The 26,774-nt window shown below is 33.3% G+C and overlaps 1 protein-coding gene across 7 annotated transcripts in view; it reads left to right on the top strand.

Moving 5' to 3' along the window:
• Window positions 1-26,774, top strand: part of CACNA2D1 (calcium voltage-gated channel auxiliary subunit alpha2delta 1) — a 504,665-nt gene that overhangs the window by 412,640 nt on the left and 65,251 nt on the right. For all 7 annotated transcript variants that reach the window (XM_058524544.1, XM_058524526.1, XM_058524535.1 and 4 more), the window contains 5 exons: window positions 4,570-4,728; window positions 9,635-9,739; window positions 22,965-23,043; window positions 23,941-23,990; window positions 25,223-25,312. In XM_058524544.1, the coding sequence (XP_058380527.1) occupies window positions 4,570-4,728; window positions 9,635-9,739; window positions 22,965-23,043; window positions 23,941-23,990; window positions 25,223-25,312 (483 nt within the window). The remainder of the gene's footprint in view (window positions 1-4,569; window positions 4,729-9,634; window positions 9,740-22,964; window positions 23,044-23,940; window positions 23,991-25,222; window positions 25,313-26,774) is intronic.

The raw sequence follows: 26,774 nt of genomic DNA, 5'->3' as shown, positions 1-26,774 counted from the left end.
ATATACTATTTCAAAGCTTTATAATGCTATATTCTTAAACTTTTGCCCTAAAGTTTTTAATATATATGTGGTTTATATATTAAATATGTGGTTTAGAAATTAAAAACTGGGCACATGTTGCCAAATACTGCAATTTCAGTTTGTGAAAATAAATCTGTTCTTTTTTTCTTATTTAAAAGCAGATGAGTCTGTGAAATATACACTTGTTTAATTTAGAACTTTCAAAATCTTTCATCCCTTTCCTGGAATAAGATTTGCTATAGGGATTTATACTTTGTAGTAAGTTATTACTTTCTCTGCATTATTTATGAGGTTTATTATAATTGTAGTATTTCTGTTATACACCACTGAATCTGTATTTAGTGAATTGAATTTACATTTAATCAGTTTGTGTTCAAGTGACTTAATGAGATACTTCACTTTTCTGTGTTCAAAGCAGGTCAAGGCTAACTCAAAGCCTCAGGGCAATACATTATTCAGTGCTCATTTTCTGTATAACTTGTCATTTTATCATGATTCATGATTTAACTAAATCACTAATAACATTTCCTGTAACTATTTCTAATAATTCTCTAAAGTCAGACATTTTACTATTAACATATTGGCAAACTATGTTTTTTAAACTTTCTAACTTGGAAATTCTCACATTCTTTTGTTTTCAAAATGGAACATGTAGAATGAAATTGTGTCACACCATCAAAGAATAGAAAAAAGAGGCAGTGGGATTTGGATCTGAAGATAATAAGTTTTTACCATTTGAATTTATAGAGAACAGTAAACAGTAAATAATAGAAGAATCTATCAAGATATACAAATAAATATGAAATTATAACTGTGATGTGTTCTATAAAAAAAGAAGGCTTAGGGGAGCTTATAATGGGGTGATGTGACCTAGTCACGGAAGGTCATGAAAACCTTATATTGAAGCTTTGTTCTCATACATATGATGTACCTGAAAGTAGTGTTCAAAGTAAAAGTGAGAAAAAGCTCAAATATTTATCTGTGCGGGACGTTTTACTTCCTGTTTCATCTCCACTCTCTTCAAACCTTCCATCCCCTCCCTTATTTTGTCCTGGTGACCTTGCCTCATTGTTCATAGGGAACAAAAGCCAGAGACGGTAACTGTCATCTTCTCAACACCAACTCTATGTACTCCCTGCATCCGGACCCAGCTTCCCCTCTCCCTTCCTAGGACAATGAAGTCAATACATATTTTCTTAAAGAGTTGTTCCTCTACATGCCATCTGTATCCCATCATTCCTCACCTACACAAGAACTTTATTTTTCACCTCTATTCTATTTGCTGTATAGTTTTCTTCCATTCTCCAAAATCAATCCTCTCTTGCTTTACTGACCCTTCATTTTAAAAAAGCCTTTCCTTGACCTCAGGTCCACCCTGGCTGTTGTTAGTGCCGCTGAGTCGATTCCAACTCCTAGTGACCCTGTGTACAACAGAGGGGAACCCCCTCCGTCTTTTTGCACCATCCTTTCACCTTCTGACACTAGATCAGACAATGCTCTGCTGCTATTCATAGGGTTTTCATGGCAAATTTTTTTTCGGAAGTGGGTGACCAGGTCCTTCTTCCTAGTCTGTCTTAGTCTGGAATCTCCACTGAAACCTGTCCACCATGGGTGACCCTGCTGGTATTTGAAATACTGGTGGCATAGCTTTCAGCATCACAGCAACACACAGCCACCACAGTATGACAACCGACAGATGGGCGGTGTGGTTCCCTGACGAGTAAACGAACCCAGGCCATGGGCGGTGAGAGCACTGACTCTTAACCACTACACCACCAGGGCTGTCAGACCCTTAGATACCACTCTCTTTTTGTTCTCAGCTTCCCAGCCAAGGTGCTCTGAAGACGTGCCTCTGCACACGCTGCCACTTGCTGTTCTTCAGTGCTTTCCGTTGGGCTCTGCCTGCACAGACACTGCCTATATAACATGCATGAGTCCAGTGGGCATGTTTAAGTCCTCATATTCTCTGTCTCTGAACTGTAATGTCTTCTTCTTGAGACGTTTTTTTTCTCTCATCATCTAAGACAGTTCAGTCTCCTGATGTCTGTTCTGCCTCCATGGGAATTGAGTCCTATTCAGTTTTCTCAGGGACTCCTCTTCTACTTCACTTTAATTCGCATGGTTTTAAACCAAATTTCTATGCTGAAGCCTTCTATTTCTTTTTTATCTGTAACAAGACTTTTTTTGAGCCTCATGCTTTTAATGTTATGATTTCTTGACATCTCCATTTGAATATCTCACTTATATTGCAAACTCACCCTCACTTGAACTCTGTGCTTCTCTTCCCTGTTCCTCAAGCATCCCTGAACCTGTCGCTCCTCCAGTCCTCCAGCCATCCAGATGCCCACGGCAGAAACCTGGCAGTCATTCAACATACCACTTACTGCTCCACATACCCAATCCACCACGACGTCCTATTGATTATTCCTCCAAAATAGACTGTGAATCTCTTTTCTGACCATATCCATAAGTAACAAAGCCACTTGATACGTTCAGCTAGGTTACTGCAATGGCCTTCTAATTATTCTCCCTCCTTTAAGTTTTGCTCAACTTAAATCCATTTCCCAGACAGCAGCTAGGGTGATCCCTTAAAATTCTAGATTAAATTATTTCGCATTTGGCTGTGACTTTCCATTTGCCAGAGAAAAAAATCCCAATTCTGCAGCATTTCCATTAGACTCTGCATGATCTACCCCACACCTCCCTCTCTGAAGTCATTTTGTGTCATTTGTCCTCATATGTGACTAAGCTAAACTTGCCTTTATGTTTTCTAAAAGGCTTTTTTTTTTTCCCACATCAGGGCCTTTTTACATGTTGTTCTATTTGCCTGGAATGTTTTTGCTCCATAGTCTTCAATGAAACATTTCTCTGGAGTCACAGGGAATGCCATTTCTCAGGGGAATTTTCCCCCAACTGCTCACAGTCCAAATTAGAACCCACTCCCCTAATATTGTCTCCTAGAGCAAAATATTAAATTGCTTTACAGAATGAATCATAATTTATTGTAATATATTGAGAGGTGGTGCAGGAATAGTTAAAGTCCCAGACTCTTCTGCCACAGTGCTAGTCTGAATCCTGACTCTCCATCGCTTATTTGCTATGTGACTATGGACCAATTGTTTAACCTCTATATGCTTAAGTTTCCTTATGGATAATAATAATACTTATCTTGTAGGGCATTTGCAAAGAGGAAATGATGAATATCTGTAGAGTACATAGTAAATGCAGCACATAGTAAACACCACATAAGTGCTTACAAACATACATATATGTGTATGTGTGCACACGTGCATAATTTATGTCTGAAAGCACAAAACTATCACCTGCCACAATTCTTGACATGTAACAGGCTGCTAGTAAACATTTGGTTAACAAATTGATGAAATATGCAGTGCACCTTATAATTAAGTTTCAGTGGTATTCAGAGAAAAAAGAATGATGCATTATATTTATAGGAATATATATTCACTTATAAAATTTATATTTTGGCTTGTGATCTACCTATTAAAATCATTTAATTATATATTTTTGATCTGAGAATATCTTCAACATTTTGTCTGGCCAGCCCCCTACCTTCTAGCAAGTATGTTTTTATTATTATTCTCATTTTGCAGATGTGACGGTCTAGGCCCCAAGAGCCTGAGGGACTGATACAAATAGCAGAATTAATAAATGATAGGATGATCCCACTCATCCTAGTATCCTAGGTCTTATTGCAGTACTCCTATTGTTCTTATCTTTTTTGGAACTATCCAGTGAACTATGTGAATACTTTTTATAGGCTTGGTGAAATTACTTAGTGCTCATTCTTAAATTTTCAATTTGGGACAAGTATTGTTGGAGTTTATGTTCTCTCCTCCTCTAGCTCTTTGTTGTTCAGGGCCTCATCACTTACTGCAATGACCATCTGCAGTGGTCTGCTTGCCCTTTGCCTTGCCTCCGTGATTCCACTGCATTCTGTGTGTAACCTCTAGACCAAGCGTTCTAAATGGCCACCAGTTGTTCTTGATTTTTTCAGATTGCTTTCCTGTTTTAACCCCCATAGAAGGACTCTACCATCAACTTGCAAAATTACTAAACCTCTGTTCCTTTAATTCAGTGTACTGTTTTTCCGTCTAGCTTTTCCTTATGAGAGGCAAGTAAAATGCTCAGTTTCTCCCTGTGTCCTGTGCAGGCGTCATCATATCATTTCTGGATTCTGAATATATTTCATTGTTTGTTGGGTGTTTTTGTTTTTGTTTTTTTGTCTAAACGCTCATAAAATTTGAAAGCTAGAAGGGACCTCACGTAACTCAAATCTCAAACTTATAATCAGGGAAACCAAGCTTCAGGAAGGTAAGTGACAGGCCCAGGGTTACAGGATGAGTTGGGGGCTTAGAAGAAAGTCACTATTTGACCCTAGCGTACTTTTGTTACCAGTTGACTCACTTTTCTTTTTGAAAGAGAAAGCAATGCAATGGGATTGAGAAGTATAAAAAACAAATTCAACAAAAATTATGTGGCTGACTTTAATGTTCATTTATGTATTTACTTTTTTATCTTTTGCAGTTTAATAGCAATGCCCAGGATGTAAGCTGTTTTCAGCACCTTGTGCAGGCAAATGTAAGAAATAAGAAAGTGCTGAAAGATGCAGTGAATAATATCACAGCAAAAGGAATCACAGATTATAAGAAGGGCTTTAGTTTTGCTTTTGAACAGCTGCTTAATGTAAGTATCAATACTATCCCCTTTTCTCTTTTATTATTGAATTGTAGCGTCTGATTTTCAGTATCTTGATAGTTACTGCCATCTAGGTATTAGATAACAGGGCTGTTTTTCATTTATTTAGAAAGCACATTTGTCTAGGCAGTAGAAATCTTGAACTATTTTTAATTTTAATCCAATATTCAAAAGGTGTACAAAAATGTAGATTTTCTTTTCCTCTAGATCTTTTTTCCCATCATTTTTTCAAACTATGTTTAAAAAGCATATTTGTAAGGGAATTATTTAATTGGATTTTGACAAGCACTTGAAACTTAGTCGGCATATTTAGAATATAATTTCCTTTTTCTTATCTCTAGTGCTATAGTATTTATCTGGAAACTTGTACTTTCAATCATCAAATGGTTGTTGGAAATATTTTAGACATCTAAGTTGTTCGTAAATGTACAGATAGGTCCAAATGGTAGACTTTAAGTAAGATAAGTCCCAGAGCAGGAATCCCTTCCTCAGTAAAGATTCCTCTGAATGAATCACCCATCGTTAGCTATAGTTAGACTGTCAATCACCAGCATGCCTGCTGCTTGCTCCACATTATAGCACATACCTCACTGTAGACTGTATTTTCAAATGGCCGTGTCATATATTTCATTTTGAACTATTTGAAAGCAGGGGCCATCATTCGGTTTTGTATCTCTCATGAGGCAATATTATTGCAATAGTTGAGAGATGGACCTAACCTCTCTATACCTTGGTTTAGTCACTTGTACAACGGGGGTCACCACAGCCCATACATCAGAGGGTTGTGGACAGGATTGTCCACAGAATCTGGCTCATAGTAAACTGCATGCAAGGGTAGGTTGTTGTGTTGGTGTTGGAGTCATGGTCATTATTAACATAATTAGTGACTACCACATGGCTGGTACAGAGTCACCTCATAATTCTACCATATTTGATAGAATTAATGTAAATAAGCTCTTACATGTGATCTTTTTTGCAAATCTGACTTTGTTGTTCCCTAAATGAATCTTCTAAACAGTTTTTGATATTTCTGATTGGTTGACTCATTCATTTGTTCATTCAGCCAATATTTATTGAGTGCCTCACAATTTCCTGTCACAGTGCTAGTGCTGGAATTACAGAAGTAAACAAGACTATCTGTTCCCAAGAAGGTCCAGCATAACACACTAAATCATCATTCCTAGTACAATGTGTTAGTGCCATTACAGGGCATTCAGAGTGCATTTGCTGGAGCAGCACAGAGGAAGGCCTCAACTTACCCAAAGGAGGTCAAGAAAGTGTGGCAATTTCTTGAAAACAGGATTTTGGGGAATGAGTAGAATCTAGGTAGGTAGATGAGAGAGGGAAAATTATTTAAGATAAAAAGAACAGCATGGACAAAGGCATAGAAGTATCCCAGACAACATGGCACATTGGAAGAACTGCAGGTGGTTTGGCATGGCTGGGACATATCAATATAGGAACAGTGAGAGAAATGGAAAGGCCATGAGGTATCAGTTAATGAAGGGTTTGGGAGCAAACTAAAAGTTTATGGTATGAGAATGTTCTAAGTTAAGAAGCTTTTGTAGAAATTCTGGTGTTGGAATAGAAGCGAAGAGATGTTAAGGAGAGTGACATAATAACTGACTGGATGGGGTAGGAGGGGTTGCTGAGTGGGGGAGGGGGATTTGGGTTACTCCAAGTTCTCTGAGCTGAAATACAGGTGGATGGTGGCACAGGAATCTAAATAGAGGGAATGTGAGGGTAGAAAGAGCTCAGTTTCAGTTATGTTGAGTTTGAGATGGTGATATTTATTAGATACTGTTAGATAAGCAAGTAAGGAGACAGAAAAGCAAAGAAATCTTGGGTAAAATGCATATGTTTATTAAATGACATATGTTCATTAATAAAAAAATACAAACTCAAAACTTTGAAATTCAAATCTAATTGAGCATTAGACTGAGATATATTCTTTCTGTAGTAAAGGAACATAATTTTTTTAAATAACAATTCTTTTTCTCTTGAGTCAATAATTGAGTTTTCTAGATCTGGGCATTTTAATTATTGTTCTTAGTTTTGTTAATTTGCCTCACTTCATTCCATCCTATTCAGGTTTCAGTTGTGAAATGATGCGGGACCTCAAGCGTAATGTACTATTTCAGAGGTAGTCTCATTAGAGGCCACATTAACTCCCAGATTCATTACTAGTTGCTGATAAAATATGATTTAACTCCTATTGGCCTGTCATACTGCCTTTACCACCATTGTAAATGATTTTTAATATGTTCTCAGTTATTCCTGGAGTAAGTTTCAATGTTCTGCTTTCCACATGTCCCTTATGTATAGCAATTCTTCATTTTAAAATAATTTTCCTAAACGTCACCGCCTGCCTTATTCAAAGTCGAAGCATTTTTTGTTATCTCTTTCAAACACTTCTAGTCTTCTTATTGTCAAGCAATGCCATTCCCTGGTTTTTCTTTGTCCTTGCAAGGTTTACCTTTAAGATCACTGAAGCAAGTATCAAATGGAATTAGACATATCATTTATCCCACAGTAAATCTTAAAAAGTCTTCAGATAGCATTTCATAAAATATTACCAAATAGATTGAGATGCATTTTCCAAAAATTTTTATTGAGTGCATATATCGTAGATGCTGCACTATGTACTGTCCTCACATGGATACAACAAAGTGGATTATGAAGTAATCTACTAAAGTAAATTACTCTACGAATTGTAATTTTATTGCAATTGTCAAGTTCTTTTCTGTACTTAATTCGTTAAAAGCCAGTAAAGTGTAATTGTTGTGACTGTGTGATTCTTTAGCTAATTGCAAATCCACTGGAAAGTTGCTGTAATATACTTTGCTCCACCACAAGTCCTGAGAAGGCTACTTCTAGGAAGAATTATGTTGAAAACAAATCATTCCTTTATTCCCACTTTTGTGTGTGTCTTAATATCTGTGTCTCCTGGAAAAGGTTATTATTATTTTATTTACACAAATATACAAATGATCAGCAAGACCCAGTGTGCCAACTTACATTGACATTCACATTCAGTAATAATAATACCTCCACTGCTTCCAAAAACGAAACCAAATCCTGTTGTAAAAACTTAATCACTTTTACTAGATAGTAGTTTAGGTACATATTATTTTGTCTATTGTACACATGCAGATAATGAAGACAAATCATCAGAGAAATTGATTTTAGTTAAGGGATTTCAACACTTTTCACAAAAGTATTTTGCTGATAACATATGGAATATTTTGTATAGTCAAATTTTCAGATGGTTGTCTTCAAAGATAAGAACCATGCTTGAATGTGACAAATTATATTAGTCGATACTTGTGTTTTCACAATGCTTGGTTAGAAGCTTTAGCTGCCAGTGTTCAAATGGCCTAGTCAATGGGGTAAGATAATGTAATGGGATCTTTTCATCAATAAAGCAAAACGTTGTCTTTATTAACTTTCAAAACAGGAAATGGGGTTTATTTTCTTTGAAAAATGAGATTGAGTACGGTCCTTCAGTAAGCTCAAACACTACAGAAGAACTAATGATTTTTTAAAAAATATTAGTCATATAAAGGCCAGGGCTGTGCTGTCCAATATGTGGCTGTTGAGCACTTGAAATGTGGCTGGTCTAAATTGAAATGTGTTGTAAGTAAAAAATACACACCGAAATTTGAAGAGTTACTGTGCAAGAAAAAATGTATATCATCTCAATAATTTTTATATGGGTTGCATGTTGAATGGATAATATTTTGGATGTTTGAGTTATCTAAAATTAATTTTAATAATATATTTTATTTCTTTTTACACTCTCTACTATGGCTATTAGAAAGTTTAAAATTACGTATTAGGCTCACATATCTCCATGGAACAGCACTGAGCTAGAGAGTTGACATTTTCAAAGAAGTGGAGCTAATTAATTCATTAATTAGCATGATCTTTTATCTCAACACTTTTGCAAACACATTTCACAACAGTAGAAAGCTGAGATTATAATTTCAGACCTCATGAAGTCCACCTTTCTAAACTAATTGTTCATTTTAGTGGCCCTTTGGTACTAATCCATTGTTCTCCTATGTCCGATTCTTTTGGGACCTTAAAGTTTAAGAGAGGATTTACCATTGAGATTGAGTCTTTTAGGATCAGAATATGTGTGGCAAGTCAAGGGAGGTTAGGACGATTGGCATTTACAGAGATATAAAAGAGCTTTGGGTGTTAGGGATCAACGAGGAGTTTACAATTTCAGAAATGTAAAGTAAATAAAGTAGGATCAAGAGGGAAGGAAGAGAGGAAAAATGTTTGTAAATGGATTGAAAATATACGTGAAAAGGTATGTACATGTTTTATTAATATTATTTCTTTGTTTCTCGTGTAAATTATAGGGGCATAAAATTGACAGAACAATTAATTTAAAACCCATTTATTAATCAACAACTGAGAGGTTACTATATGCTTGGCACTCTTCTAGGCAAGATAACAACACTGAACAAAAAGACCAAACTTCATGCCCTTATGGTGCTTCCATTCTCTTGGGGGAAGCCCACAATAAACAAACAAACAAAATATATACTATATATAAGAGTGTAAAATGCTGTGAAGGAAAATACAGCATGGGAGGGAGAATGCAATTTAAAATGCAGTTGTCAGGAAAGTCCTCACTGACAAGGTGACATTTGATCAAAGACCTAAAAGAAGTGAGGCCTATGGATGTCTGAGGGGTGAGGTGAAGCCCTGTGTAGGCCTGGCCTGATCCAGGAACTGGTTTAGAATATACTTTTTCAACAGGTGTTTCACTTATTATTTGTAACTTATCCATGCTCTTTCCACATTGCTTTATGTTCCCTACCTTTTATTATGAATGATATACTTTTCTTTCTTTCTTTCTTTCTTTTTTTTTTTTTTACAGTATAATGTTTCCAGAGCAAACTGCAATAAGATTATCATGTTGTTCACGGACGGAGGAGAAGAGAGAGCCCAGGAGATATTTGCCAAATACAACAAAGACAAAAAAGTGAGTGCAATTTTATAATATTTTAATTTTAATATTAATTTAGGTGGTCTTAAAAGAGATAGTGGGGGGACGGTAAAAGGGAAAATTCTTGGTTAAAAACACTAGTGTGCTGATTATAAAGTCATACAGCTCATGGATCATAAACCATGGCTGAATTAGAAAATCATTAAGTATTTTTTATGAGATTTGTAAGTACCGTATGACTAACTTATTAATAAAATAATTTGAGCCTACAGAATTCTATTTGATTTTTATTCTTGGATTTACGTTGTTCTAGAATAAATTTATATCATTTAATTATTAAAGATTATAGTAATATTCAAATTCCTAAATTCTCATAAAAAAGTCTCCACAGACATTATTTTGTGGATTTATAAATAAAGCAATTTACAACAGCAAAACTACATCGTCATTTGAAAATGATTCCTTTCAAGAAAAGATTGAAGGCAAATCCTTTTATAAGTATAACATTTTAAAAGTATGACATTTCAATAAGCAATGAAGAATGTGAAAATGAGTGTCTTGAGATTAGAAAATGATGGTTTTACTTCAGAGGAAAATGTTGTAGAGGAGCCTAACTATTTTGAAAGTTTACCTATGTAGCTGAACCTACTGGTAGTGTGGAGAATATCAACTTTAACAATTTTTTTTAGCAGTCCTACTGTCAGCTTATTTCAATTTTCTGACTTACTCTGCATTTTATAGAGAGCAATTTATAGAGAGACTCTCAAAGTGGTTTCCTAAAATGCTAAGAATTCAAAAAAGAGTAATGAAAAATTATAAGCTATTTCTTGTGTTTCAGAAATTCCAAGAGAAATTATACGTTTATCCACAGGAAGACTCTGTAGGGTGAAATACCATTTGGCTTTGCTTTTAATTGGAATTTTCACCACTTACAGAGATAGGACTCATCATTAGCTCTAATGGATTATTTTTATGCATCTCAGGAATTAAAAAGAGAGAAAAATATGAATTAATATATTTAGATATATGTATTTTTTTTGGGCAGGCAAAATATTGTGAATAATGGGATACGATATTGCTGAAAATTTTGGAAACACTTTAAAACATGCTTAGGTGCTTTTAGCCAGTATGCTATTTGAAAATGATCAAAGAATTAAAAACATATACATGCATATAACTTCAAATTAATCACAAATCTTTTTTATACTGAACTCTTTGAATACTGCTTATGCTATAAGCATAATGTCATATAATGTAAGTTTGATACAAGGGTTAAGTTTTTTTCCAACACCTAGTGATTTTAATGGTATAGAAGAGCCATTCCTTTTGAAAAAGTTGATAAATGGACTGAACTTGTTAAAGACTGTGAATACCTTCAAATGATAACCGTATTTTATGAATATTTCTTTCAAAGAAATTGTCAGAATTAAAAGTAACAAGAAGATGCAGATGCATAAGATATAATGTACTTTACTTACTTTATTTAGTAACTTCTACTCATCGTTCAAAATTCAGTGCAGTCATCACCAGAAGGATGTCTCTGACACTCCCTTCCCCCTTCAGGCTTGTTCAGATGCTTGTGCTCTGACCCCATAGCCCAGTGTATGGAGTCCTACATGTCCCTCACACTGTCCCCTCTCCGGATTACAAGGTCCTACAAGACTGGGCTTGTATCTTGTTTAACTTTGAACTCTAGGCATCCAGCAGAGAGTACAGTTTCAAAGATAATTGTCATTATACAACAGTAAATAAATTGAGACCAACAAAAGTTGGAAGCATGATTTCTGTTATTGCAAAAATTCATAATTATAGAACATAACTTGGGTCAAGGAATATTCTGCTTATTTAAATATTCTGAATCATTTAACATTACCACGTTTTGAAGAACTGAAATATAACAAAATTTAACCCAAAATTCAACTGTATGAATATAATAAAATGTTTATCTCAAAATTCTACTAATTAATCTTACTCTGATAATTTGGAAGAGACTTTTTAGCGTCTTATACTTAGTCCTAATTTTAAGCATACTTTATTATTTTATGATAGGAGTACATAAATGCAAACCCCGCTACTTGAATCATTTTTTTAAGAGGTATAAGTTTAGATAAATCATCTTTTATTGTGATATCTAAACCAACCACCAGAAATCTAGTTCACCTCAAAGATATTCAAAAATATCTTTGAAGAAGATATTTTTCTTCAAAAAGAAAGAGTTTCTTAAACAAATATGGCAATGAAGTTTATGTTCTATATCAGAATTTCTGCCTAGGATAGAACTTGATTTTAGGGAGTATGCAAATATTTTTAAATAAATTTAAATAAAGGAATATAAATGTATAAAAAGAGAAGGAATTTTCATCTAAACTTCTAAATTTTTTTTTTCCTCTTCCAAAACTCAGTTAGCATCCAGGATTAACACAGTAATATGTCTTGGAAGGCATATCATAGGGTTTTGTTTCCTTTTTTAAAAAAATAGGGCTGGCCCGGTGGCTTAGCGGTTAAGTGCGCGCGCTCCGCTACTGGCAGCCCGGGTTCGGATCCTGGGCGTGCACCGACGCACTGCTTCTCCAGCCATGCTGAGACCGCGTCCCACATACAGCAACTAGAAGGATGTGCAACTGTGACATACAAGTATCTACTGGGGCTTTGGGGGAAAAAAAAAAAAGGAGGAGGATTGGCAATAGATGTTAGCTCAGAGCCGGTCTTCCTCAGCAAAAAGAGGAGGATTAGCATGAATGTTAGCTCAGGGCTGATCTTCCTCACAAAAAAAAAAAAAGATGCAAAACCCTTGCTAAAAAAAAAAAACAAGTTTTTATATCATAAGGAAAGCAATTGTATTCTACCCTCTATTTTCACAAATTGTTCAGTTGATTGAATAAAGGAAGAATTTACTATTTTAAAGACATTTTTCTATGTATGCATCCTTAAAATATCCAATCTAAATATTATTATCTTGAAACACTGCTTCTCATCCCCTTCACCTTTTACAAGAACTCAACTTTTTAAACAAAGGCGTTTTGTGACATACTAAACCACATAATAAATGATTCGTATCACATTTACATTTGTAAAACTAATGAATCTAGTCTTAACAATCATGCTGTTTGTCTATTAATGTATTGACTGCTGTGATTTAAGGACACTCACTTTTCTTAAGGGCACAGACCCTTTGTTAATGCCAAAGCAACTTTGAAAATTAAGTAGTTAGTGCTTAGGTTCTGTGATTTTTAGATGAATGTTATTTATTTTTTGTGTGTGTGAGGACATCAGCCCTGTGCTAACATCTGCCAATCCTCCTCTTTTTTTGCTGAGAAAGACTGGCCCTGGGCTAACCTCCATGCCCATCTTCCTCCACTTTATATGGGATGCGGCCACAGCATGGCTTGCCAAGCAGTGCATCGGTGTGTGCCCGGGATCTGAACCGGCGAACCCCGGGCCACCGCAGTGGAGTGCGCGCACTTAACCGCTTGCACCACCGGGCCGGCCCCCTAAATAAATGTTATTTTTATCTAACATAAATATTAAGATATTCTTGGAATTAGATACTTTGTTGTCTCTGTGATTCTAATTTCAGTGGCTGTTGCAAAGTTCTGTGACACAAAGTTATATATATATATATATATATATATATATATATACCTACATACAAAGTTATATCCACACCTATTTATATCTATTTTAGATGGACACCCCCTCTGTCCATTGTATCTTCAGGAACAAGGGACCCTGTGTGTAACTTGGGCATGAGCTCTCTTATATAAAGTGGTATGAGTAAAAGCCAACAGGTGATTGAGAAGTAAATAAGGAATGAGGAAGTAGAAATATGAATATAAACTATTTTTTTCTAGAATCTTTGCAAATTTGCTAAGAACTATTGGAAAAAAATAAGACAGTCAACTCCGAGTCAAGTATGTATACGTACACATACACTCCCCCCATATATATATATATTTTTTACAATGAAAGAACTAATTCATTATTTTATGTTATAGGTTAGTGAAGGGATACACAGACAGAGAAAGCTTCCAGATGCAAAACAGAGAAAGAATAATTGATGGGAATCTTTGAAAGAGGAGGGATTGAGAGATACAGATCATAGATTTCTGAATTGGACAAGTAGGAATTATATTTCTGGAAACATTGCTGTACTACATGTCATATGTACTCTACTTTGAAATTCCGTGGCTTCCCTCATCTTCTAATGTGGGAAAACTTTGTTAAACAAACAAAATATTCATCCCTTGGTATTTCACGTTCTGTATCCACTAACAGTGAAAATAGATGATGGCAGACAACCTCTTTTAATTCAGTTACATTTTCTAGTGTGTTTATATTTTGTCAAGACAACATATACATAGCTAATTGTTTATGTTAAGGGCATATTTGTGCATAGAGAGTGTATACGTACATACTAAAAATAGTCTGTATATGTATAAAAGGGATTTTTTCACCATCTTCAAATATGACTTCAAATGCTTGTGGGTGCATTGAGGAATTATTTCTAACTTCCCCTCCTTATTCAGAATTCCCTACCTTACACTCATCCACCTTCTCTGAGAGATTTGCAGCCCACAGACACTAATATGAAAGACAATTGTCTATCCTTGTCATCTAAAGATGTGTATGACAGACTAATTCCATACCTGCAAAATTAATATTCATTACGTAATTTATCAACTCTGAATTTCACTAGCCACATTATCTTTCAAATGGCCAATGTATAAAAATGAAATTTGATAGATTTAGTAAAATATAAACTTTCGATACTCTTAAAAATTCTTTGATTATAATTTTATTTTAAAACATGGTCTTTTAAAAATATCATAATACCATAAAAATATCAAAAGCACAAAGTCATAAAGAAAGTTTGATGAGCTTTGAAAGAAAAAAAATCTGAAAACTACTCTTTGAATCCTTCTTTTTTCCCAAGCCTCTTGCTTAGTATTAATGTGGCTGTTGAATGCTTCATTTACACTCATTTTTCATCCAGATGACATCAGAAATCATTCAGAGCAACCCAGGTAGATGTGATGAGGTACATCCAGAGAGCTGATGAATGAGGCTGCAGATATACAGCACAATTTAATGAGGCCAAAAGGTTTGAGAATCAGAACAAAATATTTGGTTCTTTTGTGAAATATATTACTCTTGAGAATTAATCTACCTGATTATGGATAGATACAGCTTTAAAACTGAATCCATGTTAATCTTTTCACACAGCTGTTCCAAATTAAAATGCATTCACTTTCTAATCTTTACCTGCAGCAATGCCATTCCTTAGGGCTCACCCATGTGTATGAGACTTCCTTAAAAATGGTGCCAAAACTAAAATGAACTATATCATGGAATCCAAACAAATGAATAAAGGAAAGTAAAACCAGACACAGAGTTGAAAGATAATTCCCAGCCCTAGCAAACTTAAAGATATTTGATTTTCTGTAGGAGAGCAAAGGTTTTGGTTAGCAATATACACTTAAGGTTGTCTAGCCAGCTAGAAAATAGTTCTCTGATTCTTAGCTTAATTCCCAGAATGAATGAAAAAATGAAAAGGCATTCAAAATTAATAAAATGAAAATTTCAAAATAACTAGTAAATTGAATGAGAACAATAAATGGAAAAAAGCATATGATAGATGTGGAATAAATTTCAAAATAAAGAATGCATAGCTAAAATTATAATCATCTGATAATAGATGCATTTTTTTTTTAATTCTTTAAAAAATGATTGACAAAGTGCTATTTTTCTGTCAGATCCAAAATAGAGAGAAATAATGTATAGCCTACAAAAATCTGAAGCAAGTCACAAATGACTGAATATGTGTATGTTTTTTATAGTAAGAGTGAAAATTGTCAATTAATTTTTCAACAGATGGTAGGGAAAATAATTCATGGAAAATAATTCATCGCCTTCTCCACTGTCTCTGCCTGGCTTCTCCATCAGGCAAAAATGAAGCCTTTGGAAGGAATGTTCAAATGTATGATAATGAAAGGCATTCAGACTTGTAAAATATGTAATACTGTTTGACAAATGCACTGCTTCCAAAAAGTTTCATTTCAGATATTTTGTCACTTTCAACAGTTACCAAAATATTTTCAGCTTTAAAATAGGAATTATACCTTCATTTATAAAAATGAAATATATTATTTATGCTGGAGTTACTGTATAGCTGTCTATACTGTATAACTACAATGTAATATTGGCTCTGTCAATAGAGAGGTCATCAGCTTAAAAGGCATGTTGTGTGTGTGTGTGTGTGTGTGTGTGTGTGTGTGTGTCTCTCTGACAGATTTACATTTACATTTGTTTTTTGTAATGTAATGTAAATTTAATGTAATTAATGTAAATTTACATTTACATTTACATTACATTTACATTTGTTTCTCTTTGAATAAAATTAATTTTGACAATTCATTCCCTAAACTAAGGAAAATCTTATCAGATTATCAGCTACCTTTTCTTCAGGTTTGAGCAATATTACCTCCATGCATTTTACAGAGTCTTTAATATCTAAAACAAATCTAACGAAAAATGAGATTAAATATTACATTAAGCACAGAAGATATAATATGACATAAACCTTAGAGTGCAGAAAATGCACTTGAAATAATTTCTAGGTAGAATTGTACAACCCAGAATTAGGATTACCCGTTGTTTGTGTTAAAATGATATACCACAAAAGGCACTTTGTTCTGCTTTTTCTGTGGCTGCCATCTTCTCCGATTAAGAACTCTGCTCACAGTGTGTCTCTGTAGAGGAGTCTTCCCGCTCAGTCCTTCTAGGGCAGTTCTCTTTCCCCAGACACTGCCTTTGTCATTCTCTATTTCAGTACCCTCTTTGCTCTTTGTTTTCTTTCTTCCAGATTACCATTTTTTATTATTTTATTTATGTATTTGTTCTCTTTTTATTTTGAATTCCTCTTTGTTATGAGATCCATGAGAAGGGGTTGCCTTACTTTGTAAACCCGCCATTGAATCCTTAGAGGCTGACACATGGCTTGAAGCACAGTAGTTATTAATATTTACTGATAGTTTGGACATATCAGTAAATATGCAACAAATATGCTTCTAAGGTAAACTATAAGAAATTCATAAATTCAAAAAAATCCTCAGTAGCTTTGTTCTTCTTTTAAAACGAAATCATTTAAAACAATAATTTTGCCTGTGTAATTGAAATGTGGAGTAAAATTGATGTTCCACTCTTGCGTATGTCATCTTGCAAGTAGAGAGGGCTTAAATTTATATAAAAATGATTGTATTGATGGCACCTTTCCATTCACCCTAATCAGTCCAACACATAGTTTTTCATGAGTATTCTTATTATTAGTGTCAGAAATATTTGGCATTACCCAAGAAGAACATCTGAAATAAATCACTATATTGCTTATTTTCTCTCAGCTCAGATAGTCTTTGCAGAGCTACAAATTGCTTGGAAATGCAGTGTACCCATAGCTTATTCCTTCTTTATCAAGTACTATGAATGTGTGCAGAAGGAAGGGGAATCCGAAATTACTTCCTTATTATCTGATAATGTGAGAGTGATTCATTATAGTTGTTGTAAACTTAAAAATACCAACATAATACCAAGGCGGGTATCTGTGTTATATACCCACACATAAGACATATAAGAGAAATATCAGCTTAGTTCTTTAAGTTCACGTCTGCAAAACCTACATGACTACTACATTTTATTTTTCTTTTTAAAGTTGTTTTGTGTTATTTACTTGAAAAACTTCAACAGACATTGATTAAATTCTTGCCTCTGTCAGACCCTGGGAAATTTCGTATAGACATATTTCATATGGACACAATGGCATTTAGACAATATTGGCCCCTTTTCTTTAGAGTTTATTGTTATATGTAGTACATTGAACCAAATTTGTTCCTCTAGAAAGGTGTTATTTTGAGTTATTGTAAGTTCTTTTTGAGGAATGAAAGGCTAATGTCCTACTAATGGAAAATGTTACCTCGTTGAATTCTGGTAGTGTGACTCTAGATGATGTTGTAATCATCATCATCGTTGTCTTTGTTGTCATCATCATCATCATCTTTGTTACCATAGCTAATATTTATTGAGTTTATGATTTTCCATATAATATAAATGCTTTGGATGTATCATTTCATTTACAACTGAAATAATCATATGATAAAAATGTTATTATTACCATCATCATCATCCCCATTTTGAAAATAAGAAAACTAAAATTTGAGAAGTAACGTAATTTGTTGAAAGTCATATGGCTATCAAGTGGCAGAGTCAAAAATTTAAACGATCTACAGTCCAAATTTCATAATCTCATGTGGAATGCACTTGGCTGGTCGTCTGTCTCTCTTTTTCTCCCTGGCAGCCCTGTGGCTATGCCCATCATCATTTGACCACACAGGAGTCTTCTAGTTGGACAGCAAGACTTTACCAGTAAGAGACATGCTTCTCACAGCCTTAACAGGCTAAGACCAATTAAACTAAGCCGTCAAAACTTTGCAGCCTGCAAGTACTTTTCAGATCACTGGGCTTTATAAAATAAATTAAGTGTGAAAGGTGAATTTGGACACTTTTATTTATTTCATAATGCTATAAAAGTAGAGATGTAGGTTATTCAAATGCTGTGGATTCTGGTATATTTGTGAATTATGGAATCCACTGTAGAATTTTCTCCTAAAATATTTAGTCCAGTGTAGTATTTTTATAGGCTTAATGCCAGAAATTTTAGTACACACAGTAAATTAATAAAACCCATTTCTGACATCATTTTTCTAACATGTTTCGATAGCTAAAGTTTTTATTTTAGTTTTATTGGCTTCCTTTCTTCATAGTCTCATTTTCATTATTCCTTGGAGATTTGCCTATTGTAAATTAAACTTGAACTCTGGGTAACTGATAATTGTTGAGGTGACAGTTTCCAGTAACTGGGTTCTGCTGGGAAACCAGAAATTCCTATGGCTTTTTAAAATAGGTTGACCCTGTGGCTTTGGAAAAATCTTAATTGAAGACAAGTATTTTAGTCTTCAACAAACAAAACAAAACAAAATAAAAAACAGATTAGCAGAAGTCCAGAACTGTAGGGTAAAATTGTAAATCAGTGGTGTATTATGGAACAAATCCGTAATACATTTTTAATAACCAGATTTGCTGTTAATTAAAAATTTCTCTGACCAAGTAGGCCAGGCTTGACATGTCAACTTTGTATTATGGGAATTATAATATTCTGTTCAGAGAAAAAATGGTTTTTGAAACAACTGAAGGAAAAATTATGTAAATTTGCAAATAATAATAAGGACTGGTTTTTAATTGTCTGAAGTTTAATTTTATTAAATATACTCTCAGATTACTATTGCCTTTATGAATATGCTTATATAACTAAGCATGGGTCCAGAATTATGAGAAATTTTTTTCATTCTCTAGGAATAATGCAGTATATAAATGGTGTATATGTTGTCTACTTTATTTTGCCTGGAAAAGTTTGTTCAATTCCATTAAAAAAGTCTGCATAATATAAAATGAAAAGATTAAGAATTTACCATGATATAAGTATAATGAAACTGCCCAAATTACAAAACATAAGATGACTGCCAGCCCAGTTTTGGTTCTGTTGTATTATAATGAACTGTTTTGTATGTCAGATGACAGTAAAACTTGTCTTAGATCCTTCTGGTAGGAAGCTGAGACAACTCATTTGGCTGTTCACTTTTTTTCATTTAATAAATATTTGTTTCCATTTATGTGTAAGGCACTACAATAGATGCAATAGATACAATAGGGCAATCTTGGAACTGTTTTAACCCAACCCAGTGTTTATTCAATACTACCTTCCTATGTTATTTCTGTTAAAGATCTGGGCTCCAACATTATGAAAAATATTTTTCAAAGCCTTCTATAACTATATATGTTTCATACATGACCCTCACAGAAGCAAACATTTTGAAACATTAGCCTATCTAAAATCATACAGATTAGTTGAGGAACATTTAGCAGATTTTCTAGGATCATTTCACTTAGAACAGAGAGTCTCCAGAATGCATTTGTTACATGAATCTAGTGTTGTGAGTATAAATGTACTACTAGGTCTGAGTAAAGGAATGTTTTCTCCACAAAAATTGACTTTGCCTTGATGTAGACGTAGTCTAAAGTAAGTAATTCGCTTAGTTGAAATTTTAGATGAAATATATAGCTTGTGTGACTTCACATTAAATATTTCAAGATATTTTGTATGTCATTTTGTTTTTATGTAAGACCATGCAAATACACTAATAAAAACAGAACTCTAAAAATATACATCTTTAAGAAGGTAATTTACCTTGACTTTTAAATTGTGCATGTTTCAAGGAATCACTTTATTTTTTCTTTCCCCCAAATTATAGCTAAACAAAAACTGTAAAGAAGTGGAAAACATCAGAAGAATGGGGAGATAGCAATCATCCCTGTGCATTTTGGCATCTGGAATTTTAGAGTTAGTTCATTCACTATTCCACAGGGTGGCAGTAATATAGTATGCAATAGAAGGAATACCAGCTACAATTCCAAGTGGAAAGTTAGTGTGCAAAAAATATTTTTTAAATTTCACCGATTTATTATGTACATGCACTATAAAATGTGTATTGCACATGTTTATGAAATCAATGATGTTAAAATTCTTATTACATAATTAGCCAAAATATGTGAAGCAAAGTCAAATTAAGCATGGGTATGGCATCTGGGATTGAAATAATTTTTATATTGATTTTTTTCATTGTCATATAAAGAATTAAAAATTTTGAGTGATTTATATTAAATTTTTTCTCAACTAAGTATATATTTATAAAATCATTTCAGAAAATTCTAAGATAGTCTATAAAATCATTAAATATATACACGTGTTTTGTGTGCATGTATGTGTGTATATATATACACACTCACACCAAGAGACAAATAAGCATCTTAGATATATTAGAAAGATTTTGTAAATATTGTAATGGTAGGGCAGTTGCAGGAATTATAAAAAGAAGGTTACGTTTGTAATTCTTAAGATGCTAGTAACCATTAGGAGGAAAATTTCAGAAAAATAGTGTCTTTAAAAATGTCTACAGTAAGGCAAATAAAAATTGAGAAAAGAGGTACAAATTATACATTTATAATATGGGAATGATTCAGTCACTTAATGTAGCTACCAGTGTTCAAATAGGCCAGGACCTATGTGAAAAATGAATGAAGGGAGAGGCAAAAAAAAATTAGTGTATTTAAAAAATGTATAAAATTATAATTAATTGTGACAGACTGTGCACTTCCACAGCCAGCACTGATCCTGAGTTCCTTCACATGGACAACCCTCTGAGGGCTCCGTGTAGGCAAACCATGGGGGTTAGGCAAAACTTTTGTAGTAAAACAAATAAAGCAATAAGCTTTTTTGACTAGTGTGTTTTTTGGCTAAGTGTTTATTTGGACTATTTGATGAATAACATTGGTCAAAATAATCACACTGTGTGTGTCTAAGTGTAGCCTCTCTGTTGTTAAAAATGCTTGCCTTCCAGAGACATAGATATAATAAGTCACTTAGTCTTATTTATTTCTTTTTACTGAGAAGTACTTTATGGAAAATATTTTACTAGGACACTGTTGTGGTAACAGAAACAACTAGACAAAGCAGTGCTTTAAATTGAAAATTTGAGACATGTTTTCAAATGTTAATTATGATGAAATTCCCAAGTGCTTTCTGGAGCATCTGGATTGTTTCCCTGCCCTGAATTCACATGACAATTGTTTAAGGTATGGCAGTTAAATTGAATTATCAGTAGGGTGGCCAACCTGTGTATAAAAATATTCTGTTTAGGAATAAGTTCAACTAGATAAGCAGTAACACTACATTTAAATATATAGATAGCCCCAAAAATGACCCAACTGAAGAATTTAAGAAAATGAAACTTTTGCATTTTGAGCAATTGAGAGAGAGCAAGAGAAAAGAGAGGTAGGTAGGTGTCACCAACTTCTACTATTAACCTAGAACCAGCCATTTGTCCTTATAGCTTGAGGTGATTAAAACTCAGAGGTGTCCACTAAATGGCTTCTTGCATAACTAGCTAAGGCAAACCTAGACAGCGTGAAAGTAGCTCACATAAAAATTAACAAGTGAAACAGCAACATCCCCACTGTACATTTTAGGGCAGGGATTGTTATGATGTGATTTCTGTGTGGGCAAGCTCAGTGAAAGAACAGAGAACAGATGTGAAATCTCCTTTGAGATTTGTGCTCTGCAATCATGTGCAAAAGATGAAACAGACGCAACAATTAGAAAATGTCAATTCAAACAGTCAATCGACATGAATTAGGGAAAAGCTCTTAACGTAGTTCAAACCAAAACATGAATTCATGGAAAAGGGATTTGTCTGCACGTTTATCTTTAAAAAAAGCTAAAATGTTGAACTTAGAATATTGCTTTACCTAGATTACTAAATTACTAAATTGATATAAATTAATGTGTGTTAAATAGCCATTTTATTAAATATTTGTTGACATCATTGAATTTATCCTCTATACTTTTATACTATTATTTAAATTCAATGGCTTCCAATAAATATATAAATTGCTACAATTTAAAAACTATCTCAATAGAATTTTTAAATATCTACATATTTTATAGCATGTTAGAAACAGTCAATATTTTGGTTCTCTTTAAAAAAATCTAGGAGCTTAAAATATTTGTCTATGTATGCCAGTCATCTTTTATAGAAAATAATATAACTAACATAGTCATACATATGCATCCTAAGTATTTCCATAGTGTGTAAGTAGTGAAACTATTGCTAAGCTTAATTGCCTTAAGCAACTAAAAGTATAATGACCTCCTTTCTGTATACGTTTTTATAACCACATACCTATGAAATTGGGAAATTTTCTCTTTTGCAGTGACTAGATATGTGGATAACAGGTGTTCACCAGGTGAGACAGGTGAAGCTGGGTTGGACCTGAAAGATGCCATTTCTACTAAATGAATCCTTAGTCATGATACCACCACAGGATCAGGATATGGTGCAGGGCACCCAAGTACTAATTGAAGTTTAGTAACTGTAGTTATGTAGTAACTGTAGTATATATAGTATCCTCTATGTTTAGAGTAGATTATATGGTTTCCCTCTGGTGCCTTCCTGAATGTTTTACTGGCCTCGATATTTCTTTTCATATAAGTCAACGGAAAAACATGCTTTTATTTATTTTTTACTTCAGCTATTTTGTTTTGCCATTCAATCAAATCGTATGCAGCCTAACAGATGCCTGTTTTTCAATTCACCAGGTACGCGTATTCACTTTTTCAGTTGGTCAACATAATTATGACAGAGGACCTATTCAGTGGATGGCCTGTGAAAATAAAGGTAACAGATCTGTTTTCTTGGCCACATTTTATTAGAAGAAAAATAATTTGGAGTTGTTGTTAGTTCCACGTATTATTTAAAATAGTCTAAAGTATTAGCTAATTTTTATAGGAATTGAGGCAAGAATAAGATGCTGAACATGTTTTCTATAGAGAAAACACACACAACAAAACAAACTTTGACAAGTGTTACATTATAAAAATTCAGACATCTGATCATATTGTATATTCATAAAGGGATATATTTTATTGAGAGATACTTAATGATGCTTATCAAATATAGCCTTACATGAAAAAATTAAGAATGAAAAAATACCTGAATTATGTAAAACTTAGATATAAAAAACTGTGACATATATGTATATTTTTTCTCTGAGTGGTTAAATTATTGTTTTTTTTAAATGTCTTCATGTACATTCCTAGGTGATTCATATTTTGTGTAGTGAACCCATATTTCCTTTGTACTTAGAAAAACCAAGTTGTTATTTGAAAAATAAACAGTGATCACACAGCAATAAAAAGAACCTAAATTTATTCTCAAAGTTATATTTAGGCAAACATTTTATATAAATATAATAATTATCAGATACCCATTATCGTGCATCTTTAGTAATTTCTCCAATGAAAAAAAGATTTTTAATGACCCCACATTCCCTACTGCTTTGTAGAAAATAACATTTATTTTATACAATCTAAGAAATGTAGCAAAATTTCTCATAAAGCCTGTGCATTTGTTATGAATAATCAAACATTTTCCAAATTTATCAGTGGTGTTGGTATTTCAGTGTTTACTCAATTAAAGTGAAAAACTGCTCTTTTCTTGTACAAAGCCATAAAATAATTTTGTGGCCTTTTATTATAATATAAATATGTATATATATATATATATATGTTTCAGGTTATTATTATGAAATTCCTTCTATTGGAGCAATAAGAATCAATACTCAGGTATGGTTATTTAAAACTTGTTTACATTATTTTTTAAAAACCTAACATATTTCTTTTCTGCTTTAAATATGTTCAATATGGAGAAAATAGATAAAAATGAAAAAATCCATAATATTATATTTCTAACAAAATGATGAGTATCATGGTAATGTATTGGTTTTTATTTCATTAATGTTCCAAGTGTTTTCAAACATCCAAAACTCAAGTAAAAAAGCAAATGAGTATATTGTTCTTCTCAGATGTTAGAAATGTCATACAAAATAAATAAAATAAAGTTTACTAATAATCCCATCTCATGTAATTTGAACTTTGTTCTATTGCAAATCATTTAAATGAGTTTCTTCAGGTTGTAGCTACCACATAGAAAATTAAACAATAATTATTTTGGACAAATAGAGGGTCCTAGTCATAATTTAGATACCTTCCAAATAACCTCTCTAGATGTATTTAAATAAAAAGTAAGTTTATTTAAAATAAACTTATAACAGGGAGATGATTTTTCTACAACCATTCAGTTGAAAACATGCCTGTTAAATAACTTTGTAGACTGAAGCAATTAATTTCATCTAAATATATATTATTTTTAAATATTCATAAATTACAATTTAAAATCATTACTCAAGTTTAGACATAACCGAGGATCTACAAAATAGACCACGTCAAAATTTAGCATAAATAAAATGGCATTTGTGGAAACGAATACTGAATACGTTTTAATGTTGAAATGAAGCAGCAGCTGTATTTGAGTCTGATGTCTAGGTTTGGCACAGTATTTCATTTATTTTTTGATATTTTTAAATGTAGTTTTGAATTTCAGCCAAACAATCTGTGATATGAAAGCAAGTATGTGGCTGCTTTATTATTTCAAATTTGTGTAGTTTCATCCAGTAAATCACAAAGCTTTAAATAGTTTAGATGAACATAAAACAATTCACAAGGAACGTATTTCACTTATCATTGGCTGTACCTCAAAAAGAGAATGTTTTGATTGTTACTAGAAAAAAACTGAGGTAGATAACATTGTATAAGTAAGTCAAATGTGGTTGATTCAAAGTACGTAGACATACCATTTATGGAATACCCACAGTAGAAATTAAAGGATTATATACTTTTTTAATAATTTTGATTCCATATTCATTTTTAACTCTAGATAATTTTTCTTCTGTGGAGATGATTTTTTTTAACACAGCATTTCTAATTTCAACCACTTTTTTTTTTTTTTTAATAAATAGGAATATTTGGATGTTCTGGGACGACCAATGGTTTTAGCAGGAGACAAAGCTAAGCAAGTCCAATGGACAAATGTGTACCTGGATGCACTGGTAAGATACTGGCTGTTCAACCAAAGACTGTATAACAAAAGCACACAGCTGAGTTCTACCTCGTTCTAGGTGACATTTCTCCTTTCCTCTTCATTAAACTCCTTCTAAAATTCCTTATATCACAAACTTCTTTGCTAGAATTAGGTAATTTACATAAAAACCTAGACTTGTGTGTAGTTGAGAACCACAATATAAAGTATTATTTTATTTTCTAGTTGATCCATTGAGAACCTAGATTTCCAACCTAGAATCTTGAATTTATGGGCTTTTCAATAACTTTTTGAATTGTTATGTAAAAAAATGCTAAAAGTCAAGTGAAGTAGTTCCTGTTACTGCAGATTTTGAGCAAGAATTTTGAAGAAAATATTTTTAAAGTAGACTTCACCTAGCAGAAGCATGTACAGCCTCCACAACTCAAGCCAGACCCAACAAAACTCAGAAGTACATGCAGATAGGCCAAAAACTTACCGTACCCTGAAATCACCACAAACCTCATCACCTCTTCATATATAATCTCTTGCTTTAGATTCAACCCCAGATATTTATGGAAATAGGCCATGGAGGTGATCAAATCTGGTGCAAAATAACCAAAAGCATGTTAAGTTGTCCATTGCACAATTGAAATTTTAGTACAGGTATTCCTTCATATTTCAAAGTGGTAGTTCTCAACTGGGGGTGATTTTGTTTCTCACAAGTCATTTGGAAATATCTATAGATATTTTTGATTGCCATGACTGGGTTGGGGAAGGGTCGCTACTGGCATCTAATGGATAGAGGCCAGGGATGCTGCTAAACATCCTACAATGCACAAGACAGCCCCCTCCCCACAGACACACAACAAAGAATTACCCAGCCCAAAATATCAGTAGGGCCGAAGTTGAGAAATCTTGTTTTAATGTAAGTTATACCTTTCCGATATAAAAGTTATAGATAGTAATTATCATACTTTAGATTTATTCATATACTTAATCTTAATGAGAAGACTTTATTAATGATTTTACTAATGTAATATATTGCAGAGAATCAAAATACTAAGTTCTGAAAAGTAAATGCTGATTCAGTAACCCCTTTTCCTACTTGGAAATTATATGTTCAATTAGATGCTGATACTACTTTTCTGAATGCAGTGATGAACCCAAAGGGCAAAATGCAATCCATTTAGAATTACTTATCATTTGGTTCTTGTAAAATAAACATATACAGGAAGTTAGAAGAAAAATAGACACTATTAGCAGCAGCCTTGCATGCTAAGAAAGATAAAGTGAAGCTTGCTTACCTCAAGCCCTAGCTAAAATTACTGTCCAGTGTTCCTTCTTGACATCACATATTTATTTAAGGTCACATGGTCATCTAAAGCTATGGTCAAAATGTTTCACTTTTCCAAATCCATCACAGGACAGAATATGATAGGAGGAGTCAATAATTATGCCCTGTTGTATTTCCTATGACCAGAAGTTCATTA

This window comes from Diceros bicornis, chromosome 3 (genome assembly GCF_020826845.1).
Source record: "Diceros bicornis minor isolate mBicDic1 chromosome 3, mDicBic1.mat.cur, whole genome shotgun sequence".
Taxonomy (NCBI): Eukaryota; Metazoa; Chordata; class Mammalia; order Perissodactyla; family Rhinocerotidae; genus Diceros; species Diceros bicornis.
This window is presented reverse-complemented; position numbering and strand designations above follow the sequence as displayed.